Consider the following 13,490-nt stretch of genomic DNA (forward strand, 5'->3'; position numbering starts at 1 on the left):
TGGGTGGATGGATGAATGATGAATGGATGGTGGATGGATGGATGGGTGGGTGGATGGATGATGGATGGATTGATGGATGGATGGATGATGGATGAATGGATGGATGGATGGATGGTGGATAGATGAGTGGGTGGGTGGATGGATGGTGGATGAGTGGGTGGGTGGATAGATGGTGGGTGGATGGATGGGTGGGTGGGTGGATGGATCTCACTAAAGAATTACTGGAGTATATAATCTGTAATGTCCTCTCCAGCCCCAAACGATAAGCAAGACTGTTTGTATTATTTGTAACTTCTCTGTCTTTAATCAGACCTGGCATCTTCCTCTACTTTCTGCCCAGAGCAGTGTCACCAGGAGCAGCTTGTTCCTCTTGCTCCTGGCGATGGCAGCGCCTATGAATTCAGTAAACGCCTCTGCCTGCCAAGGAGGCGATGTTTTCCTAGAGAACCAGACTGTTGAGTGGCAAGGTGGTACACATCCACCTCCTGTGTTTAAAAAAGGAAAATAGTTGACTATGAATCTCATATACTCAGCATCTAAATAACAGAAATGAAGTCACTTCCAATTTGTGATGTGAAAATCTTTCCTCATCAAGATGCGGAAGGAACTGTCTCCCTGTGTGTCCTTAGTAAAGCCTGGAGAGTTAAATTTATACTCGTAATCATCTTTGAGTTATTTCTTGAGTTCTGTGCCACAAATATGCAGGCAAGGTGTTGATTTTCCTAATTTTGTGCACAATTAACTGCTGGGATCTCATCTTGCCACCTGACAAATGCTTGCTGGTGATTTCCTGTCTTGCTCTGTTTTTAAAAGAGAATATAAGTATATTTTTTTAAAAAATCCCCCAGGTTTGCTTCTAGCAGGAAAAAAAGGGAATGGATGTCTTCTGTAGTGGAAGTCTGATTGTTTCTCCCTGTCCAGATGGAAAACACCCACAGTCTAAGGAAGTATTTCCAAAACACATTTTTTAAAAAAGGGGCTTATACAATAATAAGAATTTCCTGGCGGAACTGTCACCTTCTTTCTCACACACTGGCCTCTCCTGCGATGCCTGGACAGCAGGCCGATGGAGCTTCTGTCAGCATTTCTCATGCTCACGCCCCAGGGGACCTCGTGCTCCGGGTGGGGATGCAGACGGTGCAGCCGTGATGGGAAACATGCGGAGGTTTCTCAGAAAATTAAAACGGAACTGCCTTACACCCTGCTGTTCACTGCTGGGTATTTATCTGAAGACTGTGAAACACTAATGTGAAAAGACCTACGCACCCCCAGTGTTCACTGCAGTGTTATTTACAACTAGAGGCCCGATGCACGAAATTCATGCAAGGGCTCTGCCACAGCCCCCGCCCATTGTGGCTTTGTCCAGAAGGAAGGACATCCGGAAGGACATCAGGTCTAATTAGCATATTACACTTTTATTATTATAGATAGCCAAGGTATACATACAGGCAAACTAAGTGTCCATTGATTGGTAAATGGATAAATAAACAGTACTCAACCCTAAAAACGAATGAAATCTTACCATTTGCATCAACACTGATGTCCTAGAGGGCGTTATGCTACGTGAAATAAGTCAGAGAGAGGAAAACAAACACTGTGTTATTCCACGTATGTGTGCAGTCTACAATACAAAACAAACGAAAGTAATAGATGCAGAGTGCAGGCTGGTGGCTGCCCGGGTGGAGGAGGCTTGTGAGTTGGCCACTGGGTGAAGAGGGTCAAGGAGTCCAAACTTCCATGACAAGCCAGTGCGTCCCGGGTGGGGCAGCACGAGACTGCAGTCACTGACACTGCTGCACACGTGGAAGGTGCTCCGACAGCAGATGTTAAGAGTGTTCAGCACAAGAAAAAGAAAGTTGTAATGTAACTAGGCTTATTGTGGGGTCATTTCCCAGTTTATACAAATGTGCAATCATTACATTGTACCCCTGACACTAATGTAAAGTTCCATGTCAAGTATACCTCAATACAAAAACTCGATGAGGGTGGAGAACGGCTTCCCTGGGAGGCGCTGGCGATCAGGCAGCAGGTGTTAGCTGAGTGCAGGGAAGGCAACGGTGGGTCCCGGGAGCGGAGCCGCGGCGGGAGAGTGGGCAGCCTCCGGGGGCAGGGCCTGCAGACTGTTGTCTGTAGATCATTCCAAAGCAGCAGTGAACGGACTGCAGTTTCCTTCTCTCTAGCACTTTGCCCGCTCTGTGATTCCAAACAAAGGTCAGTTATGTTCTCCTCCCCTCAGTAGCCCCTCACACGGAGGCATGGGGACAGCTAGACACGTGGATGAGGTTGTAAGACTGCGGGGTTACAGGTGCTGATCATGAAGGGAAGGGGTTGGTCTCAAGGAAGTGTTTTCTCAGAGAAGAGCTTTAATGGGCTCAGCGTCCGAGGGCGGCAGGATGCAGACAACGCAGCCTTGGACCGAGCAGGGCCTTGGGTCCCTAGACCAGTGGTTGGCAAACTCATTAGTCAACAGAGCCGAATATCAACAGTACAACGATTGAAATTTTTTTTGAGAGCCAAAATTTTAAAACTTAAACTATATAGGTAGGTACATTGTTATTAACTTAATTAGGGTACTCCTAAGGCTTAGGAAGAGCCACACTCAAGGGGCCAAAGAGCCGCATGTGGCTCGAGAGCCGAAGTTTGCCGACCACGGCTCTAGACAGAGCATCCATGATCCTTGGTTCAAGACGGTTGCATGGGGCCAGTTGTAGGTCTGTCTTTGTTTCTTAACTGAGTCCAACATGCTGACTGGGTTCTTAAATAGTTACTCACCATATCCACTTTCAAAAATAACATGGGTGTTCAGAAATAATGTGCGGGTTCCACATGTGAGCGCCGCGAAGCCACCTGTGGGTGTCGTGGGCACCGTTTGGAATGCACTGTCCTCGGGCGCATTCCCATTTCTGACACTGAATCAGCGTGTTGTGCACTTGCACTTACTTCCCACAGGTAACAAGTACTGGGTGTTCAAGGACACGACGCTGCAGCCGGGCTACCCGCACGACCTGGTCTCTCTCGGGAGCGGGATCCCCCCTCACGGCATCGACTCCGCCATCTGGTGGGAGGACGTTGGGAAAACCTATTTCTTCAAGGGGAACAGGTCAGTACGCAGTCGCCGGGGAAGGCCGTTCAGTGGTTAGAGAGGCTGGTCTCTCGCCTCCCGCAGGCATGTCCTGTGGGTGAAAGAGCTGGTTGTGAGGAGATCAGCTGTGGAAATCTGGAATCGAGATGTTTTTAACATATTTTAAAGTAACAAACAACATAAATCTTCCTCTACCAAATAGGAGGCTCATTTATGAGTTTAAACATGTGGCGTGTATTTGTTTCTCTTCCCTGTAGCCTAACAGGCTGGAAGCTGTGGAGGCCAAGCTACCTGGCCTCCCCTCCCCTGGCGTTTTCTTATCATTTTACTTCCCTTGGTTCAAAAGTTCTTTTTAGCAAAAGCTTTCTTCCTTATGGTGTATATTTACAATACTTATCTGTTTTAACATTTTACATATTTTATATGTATTTTTGAGGGAAAATATTGAGAAATTCAGAATGTATTTGTCTTTACTTATTTCTACCTCCCATTGGCATCTTTCTGCGTAAAACCTGGGCGGAGGTACAGGCTCGAGATGCTGGACATGTAATCGTGTTGCACGCAGGGATCTCGTGACAGCTCCTAACCACAGAGAGGGAGGAACTGAAAGGGAGGCTCTTTAAGCAGCTCCGCAAGTTCAGAGGGAGGCCTGTCACTCCTCTGTCCCACGCGCAGCGGGGCCTCGTCCACCGGTCCCTCTTGCCCGGTCCGTTTTGAGCTACAGTTGGACCCTCGGACCCACACTGATCCTCATGGCGTTCAGCTCTCGGATGCAGTGTCCCAGCTCACCTCTCAGCATCTCCTCACCACTGTGTCCCAGGCTCTATGCCATACTTCACGCTAGGCTTAACCTTGGAGAAACTCAGATGTTTTCAAAGAAAGAAGTCAAAATATAGGTTTGTTTCTGTGATTGTGGGATTACACTAGCATCAAACGGAAAAGCACACCCATTTTTTCTTGTGATGAGAACCTGGGACACACCTGCTCCTGCGGAACACGTGGCCTGCGGCTGTCCTGGGGCCCCTCCTGGAGCCACCTTCCCTCTGCCGTGTGCAGGGCCGTGTGCCCCTCGCCTGCGGGAGGCTGGTAGGGATCTACAGCAGAACCTCCCCCGGAGCCCAGCCATGGACAAAGGACCCGCCCCCCATCCTGGCCCAGGAAGTATCCAGAAAAGACCAGAAAATAATTTTTTCATGGTTTTAGCCAAAGCTGCTAGTTCCAAGTTCATGCACAAAGTGTGTGATTTTTCAAACCTGTTGGTCAAACACTAGCTTTAGCCGATGATCAGCGGCATTTAGAAATGGTTGTCAGGTGAATTTTGGGAACATTCGTTGCATGTAGAGGAAAGGGAGGACTTTACAACCAGACAGGACTGGCTGTAACCTGCCTGCTGGTCATCCTCCTCCCAGCACCCTCCTCTCGAACAGGAGCAGTGGATCCCCCTGAGGGGTGTGCTGTGATCACATCACGTCATGCCTAGAACGTTCTGTCTGCCCTGAAATAGGCGAGTTTACTGCTGATCCTTAGAACATCCCAGACATCAGCTTACGAGGCTGAGAACATAGGGGTCTGTCCCAGCACTGGAGAGGCTGACCGTGTTCCTGGATAGCACCGTCTGCTGTAGCTTCTTACTAGCTCTTTGCACCTGCCGGCATCACACTGGCCCCTCCCGCCCCTCACACGTAAGGCGGGGCGAACAGCTGTCTCTCCCTCCACGCGTGTCTCCAGCACCTACTATACTGCCAGGCATGTAGCACGTGCTCAGCTGTTGCAGAAGGAATAAATGGAGCAAGATTCTGCTTGAGATTATTTCCCAAAAAAGTGTTCTGCTGCCTAAGGAAGATTTTAAAAAATACATAGGTTGCTGCTACCCTTTTGGATTGTAAATGTATTTTTTATTAACTTTAGCAGACTGACTATGTGCACAATAACATACCCAGTGTGCACAGACACAGGGGAGGAAGCAGAATCCGTGCTTTGGTCCCGCTGTCTTCCCAGAGGCCCAGTCAGCTCTGAGATCATTGCAGGTCCGGGCGGCAGGCAGCGAGGGGTGGTGTCCGCTGCCGCTGCGCACATCACCTTCTCCTGACGCGTGTGTTGTTTCTCCGTCATCTGTAGGTATTGGAGGTACAGTGAGGAAATGAAAACCATGGACCCCGGCTACCCCAAGCCCATCACCGTCTGGAAGGGCATCCCCGACTCTCCGCAGGGAGCCTTCGTGCACAAGGAGAACGGTAGGCATGGCCACGCGCCCCGCCGGGCGGGTGCGTTCTAGCCATCGCTGTTGTGGTCACTGGGCAGTGCCCTGCAGGCTGCATCGCGTCACCATGTGTACGGCCATCCCTTCCTCGAGTTACGTTTCACGTTCTGCTCCAGATGTCTTTTTAACCTTAATTTATTTTAGTTTGTACAAGAAAAGGGAACATACATAACTTTTTAAAAGGGGGGTGTGGATACCTTTGAAGTAGCGTCACTGATTTTTCTATTAAAATCCATGTGCAGATAATCACACACCCTTGGGCAGGAGCTGGTCACGGAGACAATACGGTGTAAGTGGCTGAGGCCCAGGGCACGTTGAAGGTGTTATTTTTACGCGTGTCGTTAGCGGAGATCCTCAGCAGACAGGAGGATCCGCTCAGAACGCCAGGCCTGACTGATCACTAATGAGCAGCGGGCCAGCGTGGCCCCCGGGCCCGGGCGCCCTCTCAGGGTTTGAGATTCAGCCAGATCCTGAGGGAAGTCAGCCAGGCGGTGGACAGTCCACGCTCCCTGATGGTGCATGGCCTGCTGAACACTTCTCCCTCACCAGGGATACTAAACAAGACTAAACTGCAGTAATAATAATTCAAAATAAAGTCTAAGCACAGTATCCCAGAACAAGGGAAGGGAAGAAAATAGCATTCCAAAATAACAAAGAAACACCCATCAAATGACTTATCACAGGAAACAGAAGAAAATGATTCCCTGTGGGTCCAAAATACCAGGAAAAATGTACATCACCTGCAAGAACAAAATCACCTGCCACCTAACGCTAAACTTCATAAGGAGAAAACTGTTTCCTTATATTCAGAAATGAATGTTTTCTTTTCACTCAGCAAAGAATAACTTTGTAAAATACTGACAGAGACACAAAGCATGTTGGGGAAATCACTGCTTACAAATGAGCAAAAACTGCAGATGCAAGCTCAGCACATCTGTGTCTCCTGGACCGTCCCTGGTCCGCCCCGTGGCATCTCTCAACAGCTCGCCTTTCATCTTTGGGGAAACCCTCCTTGAATGCCCTCTTTTGATGCCTGATCTTTGCATTCACAATCTGAGGTTACGACCGTCAATGTCCACGCCCATCACTTCTGCCAGGCGGTCCCCCAGTGCCCGTTCCAGATGTGAGCTGCTGAAATCAGTGTCCTCGCTGCCGCCACTCAGAGCTGCGCTCCGGGAGTGGGGAGAGTGGTCTGAACCTGGTTCTGTAAGCACAGTATCCCGAATCGGGGAGCTCCCAGTCTCATCGCCCCACAGCCACCTCCCCGTTTTCATTCTCGACTCAAGTCTCATGCCGTGGCTTCTTACCTTAAACTCAGACTCTTCTGTTGCTTCCATTATGTTTGTATGAAAGAGGCAGCTCAGATTATGCAGTCAACATGTTTGCATTTACCCTGAGACCCACAGTACCTCCCTGTGAGTAAGCCCATGCAGGTGGCATTTGTTAGCCGTAAAATCAGAGATGATTCCGTTCCGAACTTCTGTCTTTCCCCCTCCCTCCCACGCAGGTCTTTCTCCCTTGGAATTCCCTCCTAATGATAATTATGTTTAAAGTCCTTAAAATTCAGCTGTATATTTTTGAAGGCTGTTTTTTGCATTAAAGTGGACTATGCCCTCCTGTAATACATCCTGGTATTAATTCTGCCACCTTGACCAATGAACTAGGACCGCTTGATGCCACTTGCTGGGTGCCTGCCTCCCAGACATCGATTGTGCTGTATGGATTCATGTTCTCATCAGCTGTCCAACACAAATACCTCTTTCCCTCATTTGTGGCACAGATAGTGAGGAGAGCACCTCAGCTGGTTGAAGTGACTTGTCACGAGAATAGAAGCGGTGAGACTAACCCGGAACATCCAGCCTCAGGAAGGTGCTCGATCACGGTCTCCAGGGAAGAGGAAAAGTTAACCCTCTTTCCGGACATCACAGCCTCCCATGCGCCCGGGTGTGGGGCTCGGACAGGCCAGGCCGTCAGGAACGTGCCTCCTGAGCCGTCCCCGTCTGTTTCACCTATAGCCATCTTAATGTAACCGTTTTCTTATTTTCCTCTTCGCTCTCAGCCCCAGAAATAACTGCAAAAATCCAAGTGGCATTTGACTCACGCAGAGGGCGTGGGAAGACTCGGCACGCACCGTTCCACAGGGTTTAAGCAACAGCCCGGGTTTTTCCTCCACTTTTTATTTTTGTAATTACAGTTGACTCAGTGGTATAGCTTATGAAGTGACCCCTGGGTAAGTCTCTACCCACCTGGCACCATGCATAGCTACTGCAGCAGCGTTGATGATTGGCTAGGCCACTTCCCATCCCGTGAGACTTAGCTTATATAAATGTGTAGTAAAGACTCTGTATTCACCCCCTTCAAATCATTCCCTCGTTAACTGCTGTAAAGCCCCACTTCCTAGCTATTCCACGTTCTCTCCTTAGACAATGCAGTTGTTTTTTTTTATTCCTTGCCTGATAACATGTTTTTATTGATTTTAGAGAGAATGGAAGGGAGAGAGAGAGAAACTTCAATGTGAGAGAAGCACCGATGGCTGCCTCTGTACAAGGCCTGGCCGGAGGTGGAACCCGCTGCCTGGCTGTGTTCCCTGACAGGGAGTGGAGCCCCAGCGCACTGCACCACACTGGCCAAGGCTCTCGAAAATGCAATGTCAAGGTTAATACAAGATGCTACTTTTAACAGTGCTGCATTTCATGTTGCCAATTGCAGCCCACTTCTGACGTGAATTTCCTAAAACATGATAATTTAGGTTAAAATTCTTCTGAAGTAGCTACTCTTAGTAAGTAAGCAGATTACATCAAATCCACCCTAAAAAGGAAAAATGAATACATAAACATTTTCTCAACCAACTGACATTGCATAAATGGAAAAAGTCCTGAATTATTGACTGAGATGAGTTTTGAGGTATAACAAATTTCTATTATGAAGACTTTGGCTGCTTCTCAAGTACATTTTTTCCCTGTCTAATTGCTACCGACTGGACTTCTTATCTCTAACACATGTATTCAGTAAACTACAATTCGACTTCTGTGTTTGGAGTGTGTTATGTGAAATTGGCCTGCAGATCGGATCAACATGAAAATGGAAACTTCTGAATTTCCATAGGATACCCAGTAGCTCCTAGTAATTAGGTTGAAGTGAAACCGGAAGCTGTTGGCTTCCAGTTTATCAGAAGCCTGTGTGGAGGGTCCATGGAATTCTAGTTCAAGGCCGTCGTTCAACCACCATCGTCCTGTGTCCAGTACTCAGCAGGCCCGCCCCGTTGCTGCATCCACGCTTGCTGAGTGGTTGCACTGGGGTCATGAGCGTCATCAAAGAGCAGCTCCTGCAGACAGATTTGAATCGACACAGCCTGCTTTCACTTGGCAAGTGGTCCTGGTTGAGAAACTCCCCGTCACCACGAAGAGCAATGGCATGCTCTCTGGCATTGGCATCGGCATTGACAGAGCGGCTTCCCCAGTGGAGGGCCTGGGAGCAGCGGCCCGCCGGGCCTGCATTTTTGAGAGATGTCAGAGTTGTTCGGTCTGTTTGTCTGTGTCAGGCTGCTGTCTGTCACAGCCTGTGCTGTGTAGCCGAGGAGTATTTGTTCAGAGGCAGGCGCTCTGCAAAGGGCCCCAGTCTTAGAAAAAGCTTTCGTGTTCAGGGCATATGAGGCTGAACTATCTCTGAGCCTCAATATCTTTGCCTGGAAAGTACAGGTAATTAGTTCTACTTGACCGAGTAGTTATAAGGGGTAAAAGTGCCATTTTCTAAGGTTTTTTTTTTTTTTAGCACAGGACTTCTTCTTCCATAGTAAGTGCTCAATAACAAAGGAAAAAGAAAACCCATTAATGAGCATTCAGTCTAAAGTAGGCATACTATTCAAAACACATAGCTCCCCAAGTATCGTTTTTAAGTAATTATGACAGTAAAGCATTTCTTTTGGTCTCTTGAATTTTATCTCAAAGCAAGAATGAATGCAGCCCTGGCCGGTGTGGCTCAGTTGGTTGGGCGTCATCCCAACACGGAGAAGTTGCTGGTTGGATTCCCCATCCGGGCTTATGCCCAGGTTTCAGGCTCATCCCCAGTAGGGGACGGAGCAGGAGGCAGCTGATGGATGTTATTCTCTCATATTGATGTCTCTCTGTTCTTCCTTCCTCTCTCTTTAAAACAAATCAATAAACTATTCTTAAAAATAAAACCACGAATTAAATCCAAAAAGGATGGTCACAAAGAAACTTGATTTGAAGGTATTATGGACAGGAAGAAAAACTGGAGGTGTGCCAACGAAGCCAACAAAAGTGTAGAGCCAGTCCTCCAGAAGACACACATATCTGCAGTCAAATTGTCATCAGCTGGGAAAGGCGAGCTTTGCATCCTCATGGTCTGGAACATAGGTCACATGCACTGCCAGACCCCGGGGCCTCCTCAGACCCCTTCTCCCCGTGAAATATATGTTAGTTATTAAAGATAGAATTGTAGATCTAAAAGGATTAATAATGGCTTTGAAGTTCTGTAATATACAGTTAAGTGACATGAATTTAACAGGCTAAGTGGATAAGAAAGTGAGGGCAAAAACAGGAGACTCAGTGAGGGACCTAGAGCCAAGAATGAAGTCCGTGCACAAAGCACCAGCGATGCCTGTTTGCTTATTAGAATCCCTGGCCGACAAAAGAAACCCCTCAGCCGGGAGATGGATGATTTGTTCATATTTCTGGTTCAGATGAGGAAAGGCAGCCTATTGTCTGGGAGGCTCAGATGGTGAGAAGCCCCTGAGGGGTTTCCTGGAGGAGCCACAACCTGCGGCAGACAGAGCTGCGTTCTAGCAGGCGTGGCAGCCTCTTCCGTGCAGACAGGTATGGTCACACAGGTGTGTCCTATGCCTTCGGTCCTGTGAGCCAGCCCTGGATGGAGTCTCCCTCCAGGGCAGACGTGTGGACGGGGTAGAGGTGCTTGGCCTGTCTCTCTACACCCTTGGCAGCGAGCCCTGCTCCCGGGCTGGGCCTCCCGCACCGAGCGCACAGTCCTGGTTGTGCCATTTATGCATTCAGTGGTTGATTCTTGTATGTGCCCTGACTGGGGATCAAACCCATAACCTTGGCATATGGGGACGACGCTCTAACAATGGAGCCACCCGGCCAGGGCTTACGTAGTCTGTTTGATCGTCTACACTCATCCACTTTCACAAATAAGTGTTTCCTCTGTGTGCTGTTTCCTCCCACCAGGCTTCACATATTTCTACAAAGGAAAGGAGTATTGGAAATTCAACAACCAGATACTCAAGGTGGAGCCCGGATACCCCAGATCCATCCTGAAGGACTTTATGGGCTGTGACGGACCCACAGACAGACACACAGAGGGACACAGCCCGCCCGACGACGTGGACATTGTCATCAAGATGCACAACACGGCGGGCACGGTGCGGGCCGTGGCCATCGTCATCCCCTGCATCTTGGCGCTGTGCCTGCTGGCGCTGGCCTACACCGTGCTCCAGTTCAAGCGCAAAGGGACGCCGCGCCACATACTGTACTGCAAGCGCTCCATGCAGGAGTGGGTGTGACAGCCACCGCGTCCCTGCGCGGTCACTGCAGATTCCAGACACGGGCTGTGATGCTGGCTCCTCGCTCAGAGCGGGCGGTGCGGCCTGGCCGGGGCTGACCTTGCACCACAGGCTGCTGGTCCTGCGCGGGTGGAATTTGGTCTCGGGGACGGTCCCCTGACGCAGGTCCCTGCGCCCGCGTCTTTGTCTTTCTTTGTCCTTCCTTCTAGGCCTTTCCTCTGCACGCTCGGCACCGGCACATCTTCCGGATGGAAACCGGGGGAGATTCTTCCTACACGTGCGAACAGGATGCCCTTCTGAAGTCTGAGCCCGTTCCTGGGGGGAGAAAAGCAAACCGGAAAACCCACGCATTTTTGCTTTGCAACCAAGAAATTTGTAAGAGGTTGAACTGAACTTCCAGGAGAGCATGAGACCCAGACCAGCTTTGTCTCCAAAGAAGAGCGCTCCGACCCTGGGTGCCCGCACCAGCCTGTCTGGGCAGCGGCCAAGAGGGCCGGACGGCCATTTCCAGCCGAGAGGCCAGAATCTCCGCAATATAGTAACAGCCTTAACGACACCCCTACCCTCCCACCCCATCTCGCAGGCCCTCGCCCGTCCCCTTGTGCTCAGAGCTCCACTCAGACAGGGTTTGGATTGTGGGGAGTGTCCCAGACCCTCCCTGCCACCTCGCCTTCGTCCTTGTGGGACCCCCCAAGCTGTTTTAGGCCATTGCCCCAGGCCTCCCCTGGGCCTGTCAGGAAGATCATTCTAGCAAGTGAGAAGCAGTTTGTCCCTAAGGCGGTGGAAGGGGCAGCTGTGCATTAGGCCGGGTCCGCGTGGAGCGCGAGCCTTTGAGAACCGCCAGGTCAGCTCCCCTCGCGGGCTGCTTTCTTGCTCATTGATGAATCTGAACAACGAGGCTCTGGTGGCAGCAGGTTCTGGAAGGTCAGCTGTTCAAAGCAGATGTTCCAAACCCCATGTAATTTTTAAGTGACTTACAGTACCACGGACATGCATTCATGGCAGACGCAGACCATGTGACTGGCCAAAAGGTTTCCTGGCAAATAAAAAGGTATTTTATTATGTATCTTGTAAGAGTGAAGCTTTATTTGAACAGCTGATGCTAACAGCCCAAGTCTTTTCTCCCTTTGGTCAGACATGGGGAGTTTCTGTTTTAAAATCCGCTGCCTGGGGTTTGCAGGGGACACGCAGGGCGTGGGGCACCGGGAGGGCGTTGCTGTGCCGACTTGGGGATGAGGATGTCCTGCCAGCGGTGTTCACCAACAAAGCCAGGACCCCCAAAGCCTCTCACTGTTGAGTGCCATGTGTCCTAGCCACAGTGGCGCCACTCCCGCGAGCTGCGGAGCAGGTGCTGTCAGCAGCTGTTGCTAGGAAGGTCGGCCCTGGCAGGCCTCTTGCTGATCCTCAGAGCCCACTTCTCAGGGGGCGTGGTGGCCCCGGGCGGGGCTGCATTAGACAAGGTCAGAGGGACGCCCCAGGACTCGACCGGAGGCTGGGCTCGGGAAAGCCAGCCTCCAGGTGTGAGCTTTGTGACAATGGACAGCGTGCCTTGGACTTGATTGCTAACCTGTTGACTGTCGTTCACAACAACGTAAACATTGTCTGATGTAAACATTTCTCTTGAAGAGTCCTGGTCTATGTCTTTGCCCTTTGACCTTTGACCTGCAAACTGGCCTAAAAGGAAGGAAGTGAGGATGGTTCCCCAGGGAGGGTCAGTTCTCTCTCTCTCAGCCCAGGAGGCAGAGCTGCTGTGGTGCGGAGAGGCGGGCGGAGGAGGGTCCAGTGTGTGGATGGACATTGGCTCTTACCCTCGGGAAATGCCTTGCAGGTAGAAATGACTTCGTTTTCCTTTAATATACTTCCAAGTCTAAATTCATGGTTTTAGTACAAATATAAAATAAGAGGTGGGAAAACAAACTTCAAAATACTTTAATGGCCAGTGTGGCTTTATACAAAGCAGGAATTTTATACTAGTAAGAATTTCTCCTTCGTTTGCTAGTAACACCCATTGCCAGGTGGTGTGTAATGAGAGTAGGAATACCGTCTTATTTGGAAATGGGTAGTTTGGCTGCCTTGACTTCATACGTGTCCTCCATGTAGCATGAGGCATGGGATGCCTTTCGGGTCCACCTTTATGATGGGGCTGGGAGCGTGGTGGCGTGCTGCAGGGCCGCGCACGGTTATTTCTAATAACCTAAGTCCTATATGCATCCTGCGTCAGGCTGAGGAACAAGACCAGTTCAAACAGAGACGTGGCTTCCCCACAAACGCAGGACATGCAGATGGATTGAGCAGGTGTGGGAGGCGCTGTATGTGGGCCAGCGCCCCCTGCAGGCCACTCTGCTTCCGGTGCTCCCAAGTTCATGTCCACTCAGCTTGAAGGGCTGTCTGCACATCAAGCTCATTCAGTGTTTAGACAGTGGGAGGTTTACTCCTTTCAGGACCTCACTGTCCAGGAAGAACTATGATGGGGAATTACACATTTTGCTAGAGACTGAAATGAGGAACTATGTCGTTTGAGGACGTGTGTGAATCATTGAGGAATTCCATTAACCTACATGGACATTTGATTTTTTTTTTCTTTAAAATGAGAAAGAAACCGAAGAAGC

General features: G+C 49.8%; 1 protein-coding gene across 1 annotated transcript in view; it reads left to right on the top strand.

The window, feature by feature from the left end:
* Positions 1–11,945, top strand: part of MMP16 (matrix metallopeptidase 16 (membrane-inserted)) — a 180,465-nt gene extending 168,520 nt beyond the window's left edge. Inside the window, exons 9-11 of the mRNA XM_005880345.2 lie at positions 2,950–3,100; positions 5,201–5,316; positions 10,547–11,945. Of these exons, the coding sequence (XP_005880407.1) occupies positions 2,950–3,100; positions 5,201–5,316; positions 10,547–10,881 (602 nt within the window). The 3' untranslated portion in view covers positions 10,882–11,945. The remainder of the gene's footprint in view (positions 1–2,949; positions 3,101–5,200; positions 5,317–10,546) is intronic.
* The last annotated feature ends 1,545 nt before the right edge of the window (positions 11,946–13,490 follow it).

Source organism: Myotis brandtii, unplaced genomic scaffold (genome assembly GCF_000412655.1).
Source record: "Myotis brandtii unplaced genomic scaffold, ASM41265v1 scaffold634, whole genome shotgun sequence".
Taxonomy (NCBI): domain Eukaryota; kingdom Metazoa; phylum Chordata; class Mammalia; order Chiroptera; family Vespertilionidae; genus Myotis; species Myotis brandtii.